We start from the raw sequence: 22,827 nt of genomic DNA, 5'->3' as shown, positions 1-22,827 counted from the left end.
CAGCAAACTTCACTCACCATATACAATGATGACAAATAACACAAATGTAAACCTGCTATGTAGGGATAGTAAGTGAACATTTTCATTCTGTTTGTAGTGATAATATTCTCACAATTAGTATTGAATTTTTATGCAAAAATATTGGTACAGACTTTCTCAAAACAGAATCCTAATCAAATACCTTGAATATCTACACGATTTTGTTATAGACCCCCCCCCCCAAAACACACATTTCACAAATCATCTCCAACCTGAGGAAGATATAACATTTCCAAAAAAAAAAAAGAATCAGTTTTTAACTCTGTACCTGCAATACTGAGTTAAGTTAAAGGAAGATTTAAAAAGAACTATGACACATGGGCATCATTTCTACCCATACATACTGCTAAACCCATTATGATTATTTTCAAAGGAGTCTTTAACTTTTTCTAGCTCAAGAAGGAAAAAAAAACTCTAAAGAAATCCATCAATCACCTTTACATTGAGGGGGCGAATTACTCCATTCTTTATTTTGTTTACAAAAAATGGTGGCTTCTCCAATGAGTGAAAATCCATCTCGACCACTTGAATCACAGCTGTAAGTCACCGTCTCAGCATAGTTAAAGATATCCTTGTGGGCACCACTGTGCTTTCCATTTGGGATCTCTGGAGGCGGTCCACAAGTAATCACTTATGGGAAAGAAAAAAAGGATATGTAAGAATTTTCTTTTATTCACTTGCTGAACCAGAACATTCTGTCCAGAGGGCAGAAAACCATAACCATTTAGTTGAAACTCAACTTAAGGTTGTACTGGCCCAGTCAGGATTAGCCTTGAAGCGCTTATGTGAAGGAGGTGAAGGGGTAGGCTGAGAGAAAGAAAAGGCCAAGAGCAGCCCCTGCCCATGGACCCCCTAGGACATCAAGCCTGTTTTATCATCATTACCGGAATCTGCTTGGCAGGAGCAAAGAGGGAGATGGTGGGAGCATTATAAGCACCATTTTGCTGCATAAGTAAAAGATGAAAAAGGATCTAGCTAACAGAAGAGAATATGGGAGAGAAGGCCTACAGTCATGTTTGTTAGGCATTAGGATACTTTATTTACATACAGCTATGCAGAGTGAATGTACTTTCCAAGAAACACAAAACTATACAGGCTTAGTGAAATGGGGGGGGGGGGAAGGGGAGGCAAGTCTTTGAAGAGTGTGGCTCCAGAAAGAGGAAGAAAAGGAGTTATGAAGCTTCCCTATTCTTGTGGTGGGCACAAGCATCCTCCCAATTACCCAGGTTAGCAAGCCTGTAATTTACCTTTAACTCATCCTTCTCCCAACCTCCTCCCCTTGTATCCAATGACTCTGCAAAGTCTTAACGATTTTGCTTCCACTTCTCTGACATTCGTTCTCTTCTGCACTCATATGGCCAATAATCTAGGTCTGATCCTCCTTGCCTTTTATCTGTTGCCCAACCTTGGTGTGCTTCTGAATAATCTATCTCTTGTGCGTGAAATCCCCTCCTCAGCTCTCACTCATCACACCCCTCCCTATCCCAATACATAAACACCCCTTAGATTCTTTCTATTCCTTTAAGGTTCAGCTCAGGTGCTACCACCTTTGGGAATCCTTTCCTGATCCCAGAGTTGTTAGTTTACCCTCCCCTTCTTCAAATTATATTTACTTTTCTGGGTTCATGTGCTATCAAACATACAACGTAAAATCCTAGAAGGTAGTTTTATCTTTATTTCAGTGCTTCTGATTTTGCACATAACAGATATTTAATAAATATTTGCTGTCTAAAGACATGAATAAACTGAAGGGAACAAAGCCTGGCTAGAATCCTCATATCCCTGTTCAAAAAGATCTTTTTAAACATTTTCTCATTTCACTATGTCAAAAATTCCTGAAATCTCACCAATTAAGAGATTTAATGTTGTTAGTACACAAATCTCTCCTGATTCCACTAGCTGTTAGTGCTATCTCACTCTTCAACACATCTTATGGTTATTTAAAGTCACATCCCACCTTCCTCTTAAATGCTACCCCAATTCAAAGGTTTCTGAGGACAGAATTATTCTTTCCCTTGATATCCCTGGTGCTTAGGATAGTATGTTTTACACTGCTAGCACGTAATAAATATTTGCATTATTGAACCGAAATAGTGTAAATTAGTTCCAACTGTTGTTCCTAGCTGAGATGGCAACATGAAAAGGAATAGGATACCTAAGTGCAGAAATGGGGGAGAAGAGCAAGTAGGTAATTTGAGAGTAGGGAATATTTTGGATGGTGGGCCTGAATACAGAGTATCAGCGTCTCTGGGCAGAATGAAGGGCTCTAGGAGATGGGAAGATGTACAAAGGAAAAGTGGTCTATTTCTTTCCTTTTTTTAAAATTGTTTTTGTTTTGCGGGGCAACGAAGGTTAAGTGACTTACCCAGGGTCACACAGCTATTAAGTGTCAAGTGTCTGAGGATGGATTTGAACTCAGGTCCTCCTGAATCCAGGGCCAGTGCTCTACCCAGTGCGCCATCTAGCTGCCCCTTTAAAAATTTTTTTAAGTGGTCTATTTCTATAGTTTGCTTTGGCCTTGTCTTTTCCCCAAGAAATGATACTCCCTTTCCTGTGAACTTTTAAGACCTAGAATTCAGGCTGGTTTTATTAGTATAAGTCACTAACACAATGATTAAATATGTTTTGGTGAGCTGAATGAGAACCCTGTTCATAAATGAATGTTAGAAACAAAACCAATTCATAAATTGGGGATTACTGCACTACCATGCTATGTCAAGACCATTTGAAGATGAATAACATTTCAATTTACATTTTGAATAATAGATTAAAACAGGAAAGCCATACAATTTACAAATACACATCTCAAAAATCTTTAAACATATAAATCCATCATTTACTTACTTTTGCAAAATGGAACTTCACCACTCCACAGAACTTTATTTTCATGAACCTCACACATTCTTTTAGCGTCACCTATTAATTCATAGCTGAAGATAAGAGGAAATGTTATAGGACAATATGACTTCTAGGATAAGCTAGGAGGTTGGTACATCCCTCCATCTTGCTAAAACTACAGTTACATCAAAGCTTTGATAAAAGTTCAAGAAATACATCATCAAAGTGGCAACTGAAATTGCTGGGATTTGATCAAATAAAGCTACCTATTGTGCCCCAATACCCAATCCTTAAAAAGCAAAAAGTAAACACACTCGACATGAATCTGACCTTCCTAGACAGTTTTTTCTCAGTGTCTCCATACCTTATTTTTAAAATGCCTGTGCTTAGCTTATATTATTTACTCCAATTTGAATACATTTCCCCATTCTATCTGCCTACCTAATTTTACACATTATTCCAGGGCTAGTCATCTCATTTACGAAATCTTTCCTTGCAATCTCAACCAAGAGCAATCTCTAGAAATTGTAGTGCCTATTGGCATAAATGTTTATTTTATATATTACTATCATACCAATCTTATTCAGATAATTAACTTTTTTATATGCCTGTAACGTACCTCCAAATAGATCGTCAGCTACTTGAGGATAGGGACCACATCTTATATGAGTATATATACACTACAGCATATATTTATTTAATAGCTACTGTGTGAAAAGTATCTATTAACTCAGATTAGGTAAAAGGTATCTAGAAGAAGGACAGTTAATAAAAATACCTTTATAGTATTATCTATTTTCATACTCCCATTAATTTCCCATATTACTAATGTAGGGAAAAAATTAAGTTCCATGAGGAATCCACTTTCATCTTTTTATCTCCAAAGTCTTGTATGAGATGTGCATAGTAAGCTTTTCTTTTTTTGGTGGGGCAATGAGGGTTAAGTAACTTGCCCAAGGTCACACAGCTAATAAGTGTCAAGTGTCTGAGGCAGGATTTGAACTCTGGTCCTCCTGAATCCAGGGCCAGTGCTTTATCCAGTGTACCACCAAGCTGCTCCCTCATAGTAGACTTTTAATAATTATTTGTTGAATAAAATGTACTGAATTACAATTAATTGTACTACAATTAGTACTCAATTCTTTCCAACGTTTGCTTTGGAACTATCCTTAAAAGAAAACAAGCAGGGGCAGCGAGGTGGTGCAGTGGATAGAGCACTGGCCCTGGAGTCAGGAGGACCTGAGTTCAAATCCGACCTCAGACACTTAACACTTACTAGCTGTGTGACCCTGGGCAAGTCACTTAACCCCAACTGCCTGGCCAAAAAACAAACAAACAAAAAAATGCCAACAAAAGAAAACAAGCAGTTCTTGTACATTTAGCATTCACAGGACCATAGTGCCACTACCCTGAAGCAGTCTAATATTCTGGTGGATCACAATCAAACAAATGATGACCACTCAGGCTTTAAGCCACTCACAGAACTCCCTGCTCATGGCTCATTGTGGGCATTTCCAGCAGAGAAAAAGGAGGAAGGTGAGCATTGTGGAGGTCTCACCCTATCAGTCTCCTTCAGTAATGTGAAGAGTGTGTTTTCTAAAAAAAAGTAGCAAACTTCTTTGTAAACACCTTCAGGCATACTTCTTGGGTTGGTGCTTGAGTTAAACAAGACTAATGATTGTTAAACTAAATGAGTTAACTCACACTCCACTTCCTTAAGAAACAACTTACCCTTCATCACAAAAATATTCAATTTGTGAACCAAACAGAATATCCTCTGGCACTTCAATCTGACCATTCGGTAATGCTTCTGGATTTGGGCATGATTTTCCTGGTTTAAAAAAAAAGTTAACATTTATTTACATAGCACTGTAAAGTTTTAAAAGTGGTACATACATATGAATATAGATAGGATATTGATAGCCATATAGTGATATAGATATTGATATAGCTTAAATTAGGTGTCTTATAGATATATCTTACCTAACAAGATATCTATAAAACACCTAATCTGAGCCTCAGAGTAATTCAATCAGGAAGGTACAACAGGTATTATCTCTATTTTAAAGATTAGGAAACTGTGGTCCAAAAAGGCTAGGTAATTTGTCTGTGCTTACCCACCTACTAAGCGTCCGAGACATGGTTCAATTACAGGTTTGTTACCGCCAAATTCAGTACCTCAAATTAAGATTGTTGTTGTTTGTCCTTCCTTTCCCCAAAGAGGACCCATGACATCAGGTTGGTGATGTCATGACTTGAACTGAATTCGATTTAATGAGGGAAGGCTGTGCAAAGTCATCAGCCTTACTCTCTCCTTAGAACCATCTGGGTCCAGTGGCAAAGGAAGACTGGAGATGGTCAAATGCAGTAGGAAACCTTGGCCTGTTAAGCTAAGGCCTTTCACAGGTCTCAGTTTGCCTGAGGCAATACCCATTCAGTGATTAAGGCTAGGTAAGACAGGAGGCAAAGAAAGGCCTCTTTTTACCTAGTCAAGAAAAAAAATAAAGGGGGCGGGAAGAAAATATCTTCAGGCTTTCTGGCCCAAACAAATTAACTGAAGAATATTAATGATACCACTTGCTGAGTGCACTGAATAGAGCACCAACTAACCAACCAACAAACATCGATTAAATGCCTACTATGTGCTAGGTGCTGAGAATATAGAGACAAAAACTCACCAGCCCCTGCTCTTAAGGAGTTTATGTGCTCCTTGATTGTTTTCTAGCAAGAGTCAAAGACTGAAAAACAAACATGAGTTCTGTGCCCAAATACAAACCAAATCCTCAGTTCACCAGAATTTTTTATTGATTCATCTCTTATAGATCTTATTACAGGTCATATATGAGGTTTATAATTACAAAGAAAAAAATCCATCAAGAAATGGAGAGAAATGGCAAAGAATTGGAAATTAAGGGGATGCCCATCAATTGGAGAATGGCTAGAAGAAACAAGTTGTGGTACATGAATGTAATGGAATACTATTGTGCGGTAAGAAACAATGAGCAGGCAGATTTCAGAGAAACCTGGAAGAACTTACATGAACTGATGCTGAGTGAAATGAGCAGAACCGAGAGAACATTGTACACAGTATTAACAACATTGTGTGATGATCAACTGTGACAGACTTAGCTCTTCTCAGCAATACAATGATCCAAGACAATGCCAAAAACTTATGGTGGAAAATGCTCTCCACGTTCAGAAAAAGAACTATGGAGTCTGAATGCAGATTGAAGCATACTATTTCCACTTTTGTTGTTGTTTATTCTTTCTTGTGTTTTTTTTCTTTTTGTTCTGATTCTTTTCTTACATGACTAAAGTTTAACATGATTATAATGTATAACCTATATCAGATTGCTTGCTGGCTTCAGGAGGTGGTAGGGAAGGAAAGGTGGGAGAAAAATTTGGAATTCAAAAAGTCTTTACATGTAATTGGAAAAAAATTAAAATTAAATAAAATTTTTAAAAAATTTAAATAAGAAACACAGGGAAAACTGAAAAGTATTATGGCAGAAAACAGATTATTTACAATAGTCTTACACTATATACCAAAGTTAACTCCCAATGGATGTGCAAACCAAATATGAAAGCCCATGTCATAACAAAATAGAGAAGGGAAGGGGGCTGGCTGCTGGCAGAATTCTTACTGAACAAAGCAGTCAACAGAGAATACAGATGGTATTGCCTGCATAAAACCAAAAAGATTTTGCACAAACAAAATCAATACTTAGGACAGAAATGAAAACTCTCAATTTCAAAAAAGGTCTGCATCAAATATCTCTGATAAAAATCTATTAACCAAGATATATAAGGAATGAACATAAAACATATAAGACCAAGAGCTATTCCTCCCCAAATAAGGTAAAAAGATATAAAGTGTTCTTTTTTAATGGAATATAGTTTTATTATAAAAACTTTAACTTTTGAGTAATTTTTATACAACCTTCAATTTCAAATAAATCCCTCACCCTTCCTTTAACCATGGAGCCAACCTTTATAACAAATGTTAAGAGGGAAAAAATTTAATTAAACTAACCAACTCTAACCTTTTCTGATAGTATGCATAGTTTTTCACACCCAGAGTTCCTTATCTCTGTAAGAAAAGGAGAGTGTACATTTTCTCATTTGCCATCTGGGGCTAATTTTAGTCATCATAATTACATGGCATTCAGTCTCATTTTTTAGCTTTTCCCTTTACACTGCCATAGTACTAGATATTATTTTCCTGGCTGTACCTATTTCACTCTACATAGATTCATATAAATCTTTCCATACCTCATTGAACTCTTCATATTGTTTTTTAACAGTACAATAATATTCCATTGCATCTACATACCACATTTTGTTTATTCACTCCCTAATCACCATAAAACTTTTTTATCACAAAAGGGTATTTTATGACTATTTTGATGAATAAGAGCTATATTTCTTTTACCACTTTTGGATAGATGGCCTTGTTCAGTCGTTTCAGTTGTGTCTGACCCTTAACGACCCCATTTGGGGTGTTCTTGGCAAAGATACTAGAGTGGTTTGCCATTTCCTTTTCCAATGGATCCATTTTTGTCAAGCAAACAGAGGTTAAGTGACTCACCCGGAGTCACACAGCTAGGAAGTGTCTGAGGTAGGATTTGAATTCAGGTCTTCCCAACTAACTTCAGGTCCAGTGCTTTATCTATTGAGCCACCCACTGCCTCAGGGTAGATGCCTAAGCAACACAATTATCTGGTTACAGTCCTTCCAATAATGACTGTGTCCATCTTTATTCATCTTTGCCAATTTGCTGAGTATGAAGTGAAATCTGAGTTGTTTTGAAATGGTTAACAGTTTGAGATTCTTTTGAGAACTTTATGTTCCTATCTTTTAACCGCTGATCTATTAGAAAATGGCTTTAACATTTGTGTGAGTTCCTTTTTTGGATATCAGACCTTATGATATAAAAAGATTTTTCCTCAATCAAAAGCTTCCCTTCTTTTCTTAATTGCACTGATTATGCAAAATTTTTTCAATTTCACGTAAACTAAAATTACTTATTTTATCTTTTGTGATCATCTCTTTTTGCCCTGTTTGGCTAAAGAATTCTCCCTCTAGACACAGCTTCAAAAGGTACCTTATCTAATTCTTTTCTAATTTTTTTTTATGGTCTAATCTTTAATATCCAGGTTGCACATGTATTTTGGGCTCATTGTGGTATATGATATATGAGATATATGCCTAACTCATCTCCCACTTAGGAAAGTTTTGCACCTTATGAAGTACTGAAACCTCATCCAAGACTTGATTAACTTACGGAACTAAAAGCTCAGGCTGTTCATGACACTTCAGGGAGCTCTGATGCTTGGTTGATGCTGGGCATCTCAGACAGAGGAGCTTTGCTCAGCTGAATCAAGTTGAGGTCCCTTAATGCCTAACCTCATTGAACAGCTGCCTGCTAGAGAGAAATACTGAATGACCAAGTACCTTATTTTGCTCCAACTTGAAAATATTCATAGTAAATTTGTGGTAGCAAAAAAATTAGAAACAATGTGAGTTCCCACTGATTAGTCAATGGCTGAGTTTTGTTCTTTTCCTAGTTGTAGCGTCTCTGGCTCAAAGATTTAGACTTTAATTAATTCTGAATCGTTCTTCAGAATGTTACTAAGGTACCTGTCTCATCACACAGCCCTTAGAGTTGCACCAATTTGCATTTCTTTTTAATGTTTTGGCAAGGTCTTTCATATGGTTAAGTTTGCAATTCCTTTTTTTTTTTTTTTTTTGCAGTGCAATGAGGGTTAAGTGACTTGCCCAGGGTCACACAGCTAGTAAGTGTCAAGTATCTGAGGACAGATTTGAACTCAGGTCCTCCTGTTTCTAGAGCCGGTGTTCAATCCACTGCACCACGTAGCTGCCCGCCCTCCCAAGTTTGCAATTCTTTTGAAAAATATAATTTTTGAAACATAAGAATTCGATGACCAGAGACACATGGGAAAACTTCTATGAAGTAATGCAGAATGACATAAACTGAACAGGAAAATATACACAACTAAATAACAAAAGAAAAGTGCACTAAAATAAGTCAACTGTTAAGTAATTTTAATCATTAGATATACACCAAAGGAGATGAGGAAATGGAATTTCCTTTTTCTTGTAAGGAAGTAGGAAACTGTGGGTGCAAAATATTGCAAACAGTTAGGTGTATTCAACGTGCTGGAATAAATGTTTTTCTTTGTCATAGGGATGGATCACTGAGTACAAGGGGTGGAGGATTTGGAGGGAAGACATTCTGAAATAACTGATGTAAAAAAAGGCATCGATGAAAATTATTACTGAAAAAAATCAATAGTACAAAGATTCTCTGGAAACAATGGATATTTTAAAAGTACATGGCTGCCTACAATTAAGTATGAAAAATGCATCATAGGAAAGAATATGTTTTCAGTAGTTCAACATAAATGAATGGAAAATTCCAAAAATAATGACTAAGATACAATGTACTGGTAGGATTACTCACTTTTACAAGACCCTGAGACAGGCGACCACGTTCCATTCTCTTGACAAATACTGATGATCCGACCTAATTTACTGGGAGTATGTCCTGGCCGACATACGAAAGTCACAGAGCTGTTAATAGGAAAGTAATTTTTACTTATGAAATCGGAATGCAGCTGCATGGTAGAGAACCGTTGTGGGGCTTCACAACTACCTGTGAATGAATGAGGGAAAAGCACAAGAAAAAAGGAAACAGTTATCAAAAAGGTACATAAAAACTCAAAAGGTTAAAAAGACCAGCAAATTAAAAAATATTCTGAATAGCTGATCAAAATGTTTTCTTCAAAAAGCTTACAGAGAAAAAAACACCACAATATGTCTTGGTATACCACATACCAAAAATTTCTCTACAATCTTTGTATAGTTCAACAGTACATGCCAGAGAGAAGATATTACTTTGTGTTTTTTTTAACTGTTATCACTCTCACTACATTTAAAACTAATTTCTTTCAGGAAGCCCTTGATAATCAAATGAATGAAAAGGGCCTTATTAAGCACCTACTATGCAACAGACACATATGCTAGGCAGTGGGGACATAATTACAAAAGAAGTTTATTTCTTTTTCTTTTTTTCTGATAAAAGTATTTTATTTTTTCCAGTTACATGTAAAGATAGTTCTCAACTTTTGTTTATATAAGCTTTCCAATTTCAGATTTTTCTCCCTCCCTCCCCCCTACCCTAGATAGCAGGCAATCCTATATAGGTTTATACACACACACACACACACACACACACACACACACACACACACACACAACATTAAACATATTTCTGCATTAGTCATGCTGTAAGAGAACAATCAGAACAATGAGAAAAAAACCTCAAAATAGAAAAACAACAGCACCAAAAACAAAAGAAATAGTATGGTTCAATCAGCCTCTATATGCCACAGTTCTTTTTTTTTTTTCCTGGATTTGGAGATCCTCTTTCATCACGAGTTCCCTGGAACTCTTCTGTACCATTGCATTGGTGAGAAGAATCTAGACCATCACAGTAGATCAACACACAATGTTGATGATACTGTGCACAATGTTCTTCTGGTTCTGCTCATCTCACTAATCATCAGCCCATGCAAGACCCTCCAGGTTTCTCTGAACTCCTCCTGCTCATCGTTTCTTACAGCACAATAGTATTCCATTACATTCAAATACTACAACTTGTCCAGTCATTCCCCAATTGATGGGCACCTTGCCACCACATAAACAGCAGCTATAAATATTTTTGTACATGTGGGTCCTTTTCCCTTTTCCATGATCTCTTTGGGAAAAAGACCCCAAAGTGGTATCGCACGGTCAAAGGGTGTGCACACCTTTATAGCCTTTTGGGCATAATTCCAAATTGCTCTCCAGAATGGTTGGATCAGTTCACAGCTCCACCAACAATGCATTAGTGTTCCAATTTTCCCACAGCTTCTCTAACATTTATTATTTTCCTTTTTTGTCATTTTAGCCAATCTGATAGGTGTTGGGTGGTACCTCAGAGTTATTTTAATTTGCATCTCTCTAATCAATAGGGATTTAGAGCATTTTTCCATATGGGAATAGATAGCCTTGATTTCTTTATCAGAAAACTGCCTGCTCATATCCTTTGACCATTCCTCAATTGGGGAATGACTTGGATTCTTTTTTTTTTTTTTTTAGTGAGGCAATTGGGGTTAAGTGACTTGTCCAGGGCCACACAGCTAGTAAGTGTGTAAAGTGTCTGAGGTTAAATTTGAACTCAGGTACTCCTGACTCCAGGGCCGGTGCTCTATCCATTGCGCCACCTTGCTGCCCCAAATGACTTGGATTCTTATAAATTTGATTTAGTTCCCTATATATTTTAGAAATGAGGCCTTTATCAGAAGTACTGGCCATAAAAATTGTTTCCCAGCTTTCTGCCTCCCTTCTAATTTTGGATGCATTGCTTCTGTTTGTACAAAAACTTTTTAATTTAATATAATCAAAACCATCCATTTTGCATTTCATAATACTCTCTATCTCTTGTTTGGTCATAAACTGTTCTCCTTTACAAAGATCTGAAAGGTAGACTATTCCTTTCTCTCCTAATTTACCTATGGTATCACCTCTTATGTCTAAATCATGTATCCATTTTGACCTTATTTTAGTATAAGGTATAAGATGTTGGTCTATGCCTAATTTCTGCCATACTATCTTCCAGTTTTCCCAGCAGTTTTTGTCAAATACTGAGTTCCTATCCCAGAAGCTGGAGTCTTTGGGTTTATCAAACACTACATTACTAGTGTCATTTACTACTGCATTTCCTGAGCCTAGCCTATTCCATTGATCTACCACTCTATTTCTTAGCCAGTACCAGATAGTTTTGATGACTGCCGCTTTATAGTATAGCTCCAGGTTTGGTACAGCTAACCTACCTTCCTGTGCATTTTTTTTCATTATTTCCCTGGATATTCTTGACTTTTTGTTTTTTTTCCAGATGAATTTTGTTATTATTTTTTCTAGCTCTATAAAATAGTTTTTAGGTAGTCTGATTGGTATGACCCTGAATAATTAGTTTAGGTAGAATTGTCATTTTTACTATATTAGCTCTGCCTATCCATGAGCAATTGATATCTTTCCAATTATTTAGATCTGATTTGATTTGTGTGAAAAGTGTTTGGTAATTGTGTTCATAGAGTTTCTGGGTTTATCTTGGCAAGTAGACTCCCAAGTATTTTATATTATCTACCGTTACTTTAAATGGAATTTCTCTTTCTATCTCTTGCTGCTGGACTTGTTGGTCATGTATAGAAATGCTGATCATTTATGTGTGGGTGCAAAATATTGCAGCTTCAACATTAAAGGATTGCAAGGCTTGGAATATGATATTCTGGAAGGCAAAGGAGCTTGGACTGCAACCAAGAATCTATTACCCAGCAAAACTGAGCATTCTCTTTCAGGGGAAAAGATGGACATTCAATGACACTGGGGACTTTCAAGGTTTCCTGAGGAAAAGACCAGAACTGAATAGAAAATTCGATCTTAACATACAAGACTCAAGAGAAGTTTAAAAAGGTAAACAGGGAAAAAAAGTTACTCAATTAGGTTAAACTGTTTACATCCCTACATGGGAAAATAATACTTTTAACTCTTGAGATTTGTAAATGTATTTGGGCAGACAGAGGGATTATACACAGAGGATATAAATATAAATTGTCTTTGATGTGATGACATAAAGGAAATTAAGGGGTTAAAAGGGAGCTTATAGGGAGAAGAGGAAAGGGGAGGTGGAATGGGGTAAATTACATCATATGAAGAGGTGAAAAAAAAACCTATTACAATAGAGGGAAAAAAGGGAGGGGTGAACATTGTTTCAACACTACTCTCATTAGATTTGATTCAAAGAGGGAATAACATATATGTTCATTTGGATAAAGAAACTTACCTTATTCTTTAGGGAAATAAAAGGGGAAGGGGAAGGGGGGACTGGTACAAGGGAGGGCGAAAGCAAGAGAGAAAGGGGTAAAGAAAAGGGAGGGGGTGATAAAAAGGGAGGGCAGATTGCGGGAGGCAGGGGTAAGAAGCAAAACGTTGGTGAGGAAGAATAGGGTGAAAGAAGCGGGGGGAAGTACAAAGAGGGTAAATAGAATGGAGGGGAATAGACAGTAATAATAACTGTGAATGTGAATGGGATGAACTCTGCTATAAAATGGAAGCGAATTGCAGAGTGGATTAAAAGCCAGAATCCTACAATATGCTGTTTACAAGAAACACATTTGAAGCAGAGAGATACACAGAGAGTAAAGGTAAAAGGCTGGAGCAGAATATATTATGCTTCAGCTAAAGTAAAAAAACAAAAAACAGGGGAGCAATCCTTATCTCAGACAAAGCACAGGGAAAATCAGATCTCATTAAAAGAGATAAGAAAGGAAACTACATCTTGCTAAAAGGCACTATAGATAACGAAGCAATATCAATATTAAATATCTATGCGCCAAGTGGTATAGCATCCAAATTCTTAGAGGAGAAGTTAAATGAGTTATAAGAGAAATTAGACAGTAATACTATACTAGTGGGGGATCTGAATCTCCCACTCTCAGAATTAGAGAAATCTAGCTGAAAAATAAATAAGAAATTAGTGAGAGGTGAATAGATTACTAGAAAAGTTAGACATGATAGATGTCTGGAGAAAACTGAATGGGTAAGAAATGAATATACCTTCTTCTCAGCAGTACATGGCACATTTTCAAAAACTGACCATGTATTAGGGCACAAAAACATCATAGTCAAATGTAGAAAGGCAGAAATAGTAAATGCATCCTTCTCAGATTATGATGCAATAAAAATGACATGTAAGAAAGAGCCATGGAAAAGTAGACTGAAAATCAAATGGAAACTAAATAATTTCATTCTAAAGAATGAATGGGTCAAACAACAAATCATAGAAACAATCAATAACTATCTCCAAGAGAATGACAATAATGAGACAACATACCAACATCTATGGGATGCAGCCAAAGCAGTGCTTAGGGGAAAATTTATAGCTCTAACTGCTTACATGAATAAGAAAGAGAAAGAGGAGATTAATGAATTGGGCATGCAACTTAAAAAGCTAGAAAAAGAACAAATTAGAAATCCCCAATTAGACACTAAACTAGAGATCCTGAAAATTAAAGGAGAAATTAATAAAGTTGAAAGAAGTTTATTTCTAATGGGAAATATCATACACATAAAGGAAGCTGGAGCCAGGGAAGGGAGTTTTAGTCTGCAGAAGGAAGTCACAGTAACTGGGAGGAATTCTATAGGGCAAATGGTTGTTATATTCACTCTAGTAGCAATGGTATCACCAATCTGACCACTTTTCTTAGAACAAGAGAACAAGGAGGAGGGTCATGGGGAAGTGAGAGTATTCTCACAGGGGAAGAGCATTTGAAAAAAAGCTTGAGCTGAACAGGCCTTAGTTTCTTTATGGATGGCTAGATGAGAGGTCAAACAGTGGTCTGGAGCCAGGCAGATACAAAGGGACTGAGTTTTTAGTCACTCATTAAGTAATCAGGATGGCTCAAAAGCAGATCAAAGGTGAGTAGATTAACCAAGGGAAAAGGGAAGAGTTCCTCTGGAGGTCCAGGTCTCTACTGGATGGATTATGATACTTTGTACTAATTTTAATGGAGTTGATAAATGGCACTGTAAATGTTCTTTAATTATTACTTCAAGTGCTGTTAGGTCCTCTCATAAAGACTAATGTACTAGGGGGAAGCTAGGTGACGCAGTGGATAAAGCACCGGCCCTGGATTCAGGAGGACCTGAGTTCAAATCTGGCCTCAGACACTTGACACTTAACTAGCTGTGTGACCCTGGGCAAGTCACTTAACCCCCATTGCCCAGTCAAAAAAAAAAAAAAGACTAATGTCCTGGAGGGCAAGGGACTTATCTTCTACATTCTCTTATGCCACCTATGCATAATACTTTACACAGTAGGTTAGCCAAGAAATGTGAGCATGAAGTAATGAAGTAGCATGAAGTAGTTGTTCAAGAAATACTGAATTGAAAATAATGCACACTTTAAACTGATAATGTACTGAAACACATTTTTAAAACAGCATCATTTCCATTTATTTGGCACTTCCAGGGAATGGGCTATTCCACATGAATAAGCATCCTGGGTAACTGAAGGTCACCCTATAAAACACCAGAATTGTTTAATTTCTCGAAAAGTATTCTGATTAAAAATCTAAATTGTATTACACATTTCTTGTCTCCTTAAAAGAATATGCTGTACTCTTTGACCTAGCAATACCACTTATAGGTGTATGTCCCAAAGGGATCACAAAAAGGGGAAAAGGACCCATGTGTACAAAAATATTTAAAGCAGCTCTTTTTGTGGTGGCAAAGAATTGGAAATTGAGGGAATGCCAATCAAATGGGGAATGGCTGAACAAGTTGTGCTATATGAGTGTAATGCTCATATGTGCTTGTAAGAAATGATAAGCAGGCAGATTTCAGAAAAACCTAGAAAGACATATGAATTGATGCTGACTGAAATAAGCAGAACCAAGAGAACATTGTACACTGCATCAGTATCAACAACATTGTGTGATGATCAACTGTAATACTTAGGTCTTCTCAACAATACAATGATCCAAGACAATGCCAAAAGACTAATGATGGAAAATGCTCTCCACATTCAGAAAAAGAACTATGAAGTCTGAATGCAGAATAAAGCATACTATTTTCACTTTGGGGGTTTTTTGTTGTTGTTATTGTTGTTTCATCTTTCTTGTGTTTTTTTTCCCCTAAAGAATATGCTGAAATACTTTGGAAAGAATGTGCTGAATAAAATTCAATCTTTTTTTTTTTTGTGTGTGTGACCTGGTGTCACCATTAATAACAACTACCATTCAGAGTTATAATACTATGCAGAGCCCTCTCTGGTAGAACTTTCCTCTAAATCCAGCATTTGAAGGATGTGTGTTGAGTTCCAAAAGGAGAAAACCATTACCTCTAGGGTTCATAGGAACTTGGTGGGTTCACACTCCTAAAATTGTAGCTCATGAGCTCCAAACAATGCACTTATCTTTAAATAGTTAGCCCACAGACACAGGGAGCTCAAGGAAAAGGCATTTACTAAGATAGGATAGTAAGAAAGTAGCTATACAACAGTTCTACCTCCCCACATATCAAACTTGGGGTGCATTCTCCCCCAGATACACAAAACATCAGCTAAGAGTGAGGATAAACCAAGAGTATACTGTTAGTGAAGTATATGTGCAGTAAAGATATGTGGCCTTTGTAACTAAAGCCTCCAGTACTGCAGGGCCTCAAAGTCCTTTCTCTTATAGTGTCTTCAGGTTGCACCATCTAAAAGCAGCATCTCTGTTGAGCAGATAGTTCAGATAGGTTCCTTTAATCTGCTTTCTCTCCTCAGTGCCTGAGTAAATTCCTTCTTGAATCTACAGTTGGCTCTCTTCTCTGCTGCCAGGGGTGATACCACTTCCACTGGTTCTCTGTTCCATGCTGGATTCAGTATCTCCTATTGGCCCAGTGGACAAGACACTATGGACAGTGGGGCTGTGGAATACAATCCACCTTAATCCCTTGCTGTATGCTCTAGTAGAGAGCTGGCAGGGTCATGCTTCACCAAGCTGCTTTTTGACTTGGCTTTCTCTCTCTCTCTCTCTGCTCCCTACATAAAAAATGTTCCACTGCTGCAAGACACCAAAGAAAAGGGAGTAGGTAAGTGGGGCTATCTCCAGGACTGGCAAGTTTTAGCTTTTGAAAGGACATCAGGAATGTGACCAACTTTTTGCCAGCCAATTGCAAGCTGCCCTTCCAATTTCATCAGTGCAAACTGAAGATTTTGTAAAGGTGTAATATGGTTTAAACAAGTCTTTGTGTTTCCTTTAAAACGTTACATTAACAAGCTTGAGGAGGATATCAATTGGTTACGGTTCAACTCCGTACACACCCTTTCAAGACAACTGAAATGTGTGTAAGACTCTTTGTTCTGATGCTAAACATCCCCAGACTAATTTTTCTGAGTCTGTACCAGCTTTTTAATCTGTACCCTAAGCCATCTGTAAGGTATCAAGTGCCACTGTCTCCAAAAGCCACTCTCCTTTATCAAAACTGTCTGAATGATGATTGCACTCTTCAAAAGTAATACAGAAACCACCAAAGGGAACAGCTCTTCTACAGAACCATGGAAATAAAAGTGCAAGGAACATGGTATTCATCTTTAGAATTCATGATGGACAAAGACAGCAAGAAGTCTGGCACACTCCCCCCTAGATGTTAGGAGAACAGATTTCTCCTTCAGAGAAAGGAAAGGTAGCATTCTATGTTCTAAAAAGTCTACAAAGAAGTTAACCCAGAAAGAATGAGAAACTCAAAAAGAAATTCTAAAGACCAAGAAATCATTCAGTTGTTGGGGGAAACAAAAGAGGGAGTTGTCTAAAGAACCAAGTGGCTACACATGGAATCTAACCATTCACTAATCTGAACTTTTTAAAGAGATATGTTCAACAACACTAAAAGGCAGTGAAACTGATGCATAGTCATGAATATCAATTCTGGAAAACATAATGAAACACCACTTTCCTCTGAAGAGATAGAGTATAATATAGATGGAATATGGTACTGTCAGATGGAGTTTTATTCAAATGTTTTCTTTGTTGTAACGAAGAGTTTTAGTGGTCAAAGTAGGATTTAAGAAGGAACGGTGTAGTCACTTTTCTGTAGAGATGTGCAAAACAAAAAGCAACCTGATAAAACTTTGTTTTTAAAAATATGTACAAAACCTGTATCTCAAAGTAAAGTACTGTTAGATAATGTTGAAGAGGCACTGTGATCAATGAAATATTGGAGGAAACAGAAGAAATGTCAAAGTACTAGAAAAGGGCAAATGCCTCAATTTTTAAAAATGCAAGGAGTTAGGGGCAGCTATGTGGTGCAGAGGATAAAACACTGGCCCTGCATTCAGGAGGACCTGAGTTCAGATCTGGCCTCAGACACTTGACACTTACTAGCTGTGTGACCTTGGGCAAGTCACTTAACCCTTACTGCCCTCCCCCCTAGAATGCAAGGAGTCATGTGCAAGCTAAAGATCAGCAAGTTTGACTTTACTTCCTGGCAGAAGTTCGGAATAGTTAGTGAATACCTAGAAAAGGATTTGGTCATCAGGAGGAGTCCATCTGGCTTCATAAAAAATAAATTATGCTATACTAACCTTATTTTCTTTTTTAACAGGGTTACTCTGTTTCATGTAGGGAGCTGAGAGAGATGGAAAAAGCCAAGTGAGAAAGCAGATTGGTGGACTATGACCCCAGCATCCTACCAGAGCACAGAACAAGAGGTTGAGGTGGATTATATTTCTCAGCCCCACTGTCCATAGCATCTTGTCTACTGGTCTAATAGGAGACACTGAATCCAGCACTGAACAGAGAATCAGTGGAAGTGGCAGAGAAGAGAATCAACTGTGGATTTAAGAAGGAATTAGCCCAGGCACTGAGGAGAAGAGTAGGCCAAAGAACTCAGTGCCATGCTTGGTAGATAAAGCAAATATTATACATATAAATTTACCTAAGTTTTTTTTTGTTTGTTTGTTTGTTTGTTTTGTGGGGCAATGAGGGTTAAGTGACTTTCCCAGGGTCACACAGCTAGTACGTGTTAAGTGTCTGAAGCCGGATTTGAACACCTGGTGCTTTATCCACTGTGCCACCTAGCTGTCCTCTTTTACCTAGATTTTTAACAAGCACTTGAAAAAAGTCTCTCGTGTTATTCCTATGGGCAAAGAGATGAAGAAATGGTAAATAGATTCTGTTGATTCTGAACTTTCTTACTCCCAGACCCAGAGAATAGTCATTAACTGCTTGATGTCAACTTGGCGGGGTGGGAAGTTTCTAGTAAAATATTCCAAGGATCTGTCCTTCGATCTAGCTTAACATTTTAATCAACATAATGCTTATCTGGGTCTACTTAGCACAGCAGGAGCCCTTTTTCCTCTACAGCGGTCAGCTACAACCCCCAACTCCCCAGCAGCCATGTCGAACGGACCCACAGTTGGCATTGATCTCGGCACCACTTACTCCTGTGTGGGAGTTTTCCAACATGGGAAAGTGGAGATCATTGCTAATGACCAAGGAAACAGGACCACCCCAAGCTACATGGACTTCACTGACACAGAACGTTTAATCAGTGACATGGCAAAGAATCAAGTTGCAATGAATCCCACCAACACGTTTTTTGATGCCAAACGTCTGATTGGTCGAAGATTTGATGAGGTAGTTGTACAGTCAGACATGAAGCATTGGCCTTTCACCGTGCTGAATGATGTGGGCAGGCCTCCAAGTGGAGTACAAAGGGGAGAGACCAAAAGTTTCTATCCTGAAGAAGTATCTTCTATGGTCTTGACTAAGGTGAAAGAAATTGCAGAAGCTTACCTTGGGAAGACTGTCACAAATGCTGTGGTCACAGTACCAGCCTATTTCAACGATTCCCAACGTCAGGTCACCAAAGATGCTAGAACCATCTCTGGTCTAAAGGTGCTCAGAATCATCAATGAGCCAACTGCTGCTGCTGCTATTGCTTATGGCTTGGACAAAAAGGTCGGTGCCAAGAGAAATGTGCTGATCTTTAACCTTAGAGGTGGTACCTTTTTTTTTTTTTTTGGCGAGGCAATTGGGGTTAAGTGACTTGCCCAGGGTCACACAGCTAATAAGTGTTAAGTGCCTGAGGTTGGATTTGAACTCAGGTCCTCCTGAATCCAGGGCCAGTGCTTTATCCTCTGTGTCACCTAGCTGCCCTGGAGGTGGTACTTTTGATGTCTCCATTCTTACCACGGAAGATGGCATCTTTGAGGTCAAGTCCACAGCTGGGGACACCCACTTGGGTAGGGAGGACTGTGACAACTGCATGGTCAACTATTTCATTGCCGAGTTCAAGCGCAAGCATAAGAAGGACATCAGTGAGAACAAGACATCTGCGCACTGCTTGTGAACGTGCAAAGCGTACCCTCTCTTCCAGTACCCAGGCCAGTATTGAGACTGATTCCCTCTATCAAGGCATCAACTTCTATACCTCAATCACCGAGCCCGTTTTGAAGAGATGAACACTGATCTCTCCCGAGGCACACTGGACCCTGTGGAAAAGGCCGTAAGAGATGCCAAACTAGGTAAGTCACAGATTCATGACATCATCCTGGTGGGTGGTTCCACTAGAATCCCCCAAATCCAGAATCTTCTGCAAGACTTCTTCAATGGCAAGGAGCTGAACAAGAAAATCAACCCTGATGAGGCTGTTGCCTGTGGTACAGCTGTCCAGGCTGCCATTTTGTCTGGAGATAAATCTGAGAATGTGCAGGACTGGCTGCTGTTGGATGTCACTCCTCTTTCCCTTGGAATTGAGACGGCTGGTGGAGTTAGGACAGTTCTGATCAAACATAATGTCACCCTCTCCACCAAGCAGACATGGACCTTTACTACCTATTCCTACAACCAGCCTGGTGTGCTTATTCAGCTGTATGAAGGCGAGAGAGCGATGACCAAGGATAGCAACCTGCCTGGTAAGTTTGAGCTCACAGGAATCCCCCCAGCACCCAGGGGTGTCCCTCAGATTGAAGTAACATTTGACATCAATGCAAATGGCATCCTCAACGTTTCTGCTGTGGATAAGGGCACAGGCAAGGAAAACAAGATCACCATCACCAATGACAAAGGTCGTCTGAGCAAAGAAGACACTGAACGGATGGTCCAAGAGGCTGAGGATGAGAAGCTGACAAGGTTTCTTCCAAAAATTTTCAACATGAAGGCTACCATAGAAGATGAGAAAGTGCAAGGCAAGATTGGTGATGAAGACAAACAGAAGATCCTTGACAAATGTAATGAAATAATCAACCGGCTGGATAAGAACCAGACTGCTGAGAAGGAAGAATTTGAGCATCAGCAGAAAGAATTGGAGAAGGTCTGCAACCTCATCATGACTAATGTAACGATTGGAATGGCGCCACCTGCTGGAGACTTACTGCAGAAGAGTTCCGCCCATGAAGCGAAGGTCTTTGAGGGCAAGACCAGGAGTCTTTTCTTTGGCATCAGGAAGTGATGTTGGGTAGTGGGAGGAAGAAGGAAGAGACTAGCGCTCTGTCTGGCGCTCTTTCCTGGGGACTCTAGCGGAGAAGGGAGCTAGAAATGTGCTCTCCCTTTAATAGATAGGAATCTAGGCCTTTCTCTCTCTCTTTACCAAATTCTTATTCTCCTTAATAAATGCTTAAAAGCCTAACTCTTGCTAAAGCTTATAATTTATTGGCGACCACTCATTAGATATTTTAGACAGAATAGCTAGAATTTTAGCCCTTAACACTAAGCTGTACCAGAGTGCCATGCCTGGTGGATTCCCAGGGGGTGGAGCAGCCCCATCTGGAGGTGCCTCTTCTGGACCCATCATTGAAGAGGTTGACTAAACTCATCAGAAGAAAGAGCATTCCACACAGCTTTCCAAAAATTGAAGGACTCGAATTTGTAGCCAAGGCAGTAGCCGTTTAAAAGTTAACATTTAAGCTACTGCAAAAATCTGGGCATTCTAAATACTTGAATGTGTGTGGAGGGAGAGAAGTGAACAACATTGCACTTTATCAGTACTGTAAACAAGTGGAAATGCAATTCTTGTACTGGAGAATAAAATCTATTTAAAATTGGCACCATAAAAACAAAACAAAAAAACCCCAAAAAACCCCCACAATGCTTATCTAAGGCGCAGATGACATGAAGTTTACAAGAGGAATAACTTACACAGTGGAAGGACAGTCAGGATCCAAAAAGATCTTGAATGATTAAACTTTTGGACTCAACTTAATAAGATTAAATTTACCCCGGTTAAATTTCAATTCCCACACTTGGTTTTAAAAAACATACTTCTGTAGTACATGATTGAAAAGGGAAGCTTAGAGTAAAAGATTGTTTGAAAAAGACTGGAGATTTTAGCAGACTGACAGTTCAATGAATCAATAGTATAGAATGGCCATCAAATAATTCACTGCCAGACCACACCTGAATAAACATGTACAGTTCAGGGTGCCACCTTTTAGGAAGGATCACTGGAATGTAGACCTAGAAGTAGAAAGAACCATAGAGGAAACTGAGGGGAAATATACAGGGAAGGGGGATCAGGATTGTAAAGGGCACTGAAATTAGGTCATATTAGAACAAGTGGAAAGAACCAAGAATTTTTAGTTTGACAATGTCAAGATTTAGAGGAGACAGAAACACTGTCTTCATGTTTTTAAAGAGCTTAGGCTTGTTATCCTTGGTTTTGGAAGACAAAACTAGGGACAACAGGACAGAAGTTAGGCAGATTGGGGTTTGATATATGGAAAAACTTCCTAATAATCAGAACTATCAAAAGTGAAACGGGATACCTCAGGATGTAATGGGTCATTCTACTCCTGCCCCAATACAGGTCTTTAAACTAAAGCTGTATTATTACTTCTTCTACAACGTAGAAGAAATTCTTATTTAAGGATGGTTTGGGTTATACGGTCTTTAAATTTTCTTCCAATTCAGATTCTGTAATTCTGTAACTTGCGGCTTCCAACCCAGCATGTGCTTTGAAATCTTTGAAATCAGATAATTAACAAATTTAGAACTGGGTAAAATGGAATATCCTGTGAGGAAAGGGTCAATTCTAAAGTACATAAACTAGGGCTATAGAGGTTTCATGACATCTATTTTTTTCTGTTTGCTTACTTTTTGGTTATTTGCTATTTAAATCTCATGAAGGCTGCTTACTAAGTGATTGGGGGGGGGGCAGGGCAATGAGGGTTAAGTGACTTGCCCAGGTCACACAGTTAGTAAGTGTCAAGCGTCTGAAGCTGGATTTGAACTCAGGTCCTTCTGAATCCAGGGCGAGTGCTTTATCCACTGTGCCACCTAGCTGCCCCATACTAAGTGATTTTAAGTGAGGTATGAGTAAGAAAACATCTTACTGAGTGTGAGT

The 22,827-nt window shown here is 38.4% G+C and overlaps 1 protein-coding gene and 1 pseudogene across 5 annotated transcripts in view; one reads left to right on the top strand and one right to left on the bottom strand.

The window, feature by feature from the left end:
- Positions 1–22,827, bottom strand: part of LOC122725718 (membrane cofactor protein-like) — a 55,588-nt gene that overhangs the window by 28,726 nt on the left and 4,035 nt on the right. For all 5 annotated transcript variants that reach the window (XM_043962967.1, XM_043962969.1, XM_043962968.1 and 2 more), the window contains 4 exons: positions 9,362–9,553; positions 4,609–4,708; positions 2,884–2,969; positions 475–669 (listed from right to left, as the gene is read on the bottom strand). In XM_043962967.1, the coding sequence (XP_043818902.1) occupies positions 475–669; positions 2,884–2,969; positions 4,609–4,708; positions 9,362–9,553 (573 nt within the window). The remainder of the gene's footprint in view (positions 1–474; positions 670–2,883; positions 2,970–4,608; positions 4,709–9,361; positions 9,554–22,827) is intronic.
- LOC122725717 lies at positions 18,877–21,295 on the top strand (annotated as a pseudogene).

The sequence above is a fragment of the Dromiciops gliroides genome, chromosome 4 (genome assembly GCF_019393635.1).
Source record: "Dromiciops gliroides isolate mDroGli1 chromosome 4, mDroGli1.pri, whole genome shotgun sequence".
NCBI lineage: Eukaryota > Metazoa > Chordata > Mammalia > Microbiotheria > Microbiotheriidae > Dromiciops > Dromiciops gliroides.
The sequence above is the reverse complement of the archived record's forward strand: the minus strand, read 5'-3'. Positions and strand labels throughout refer to the sequence as shown.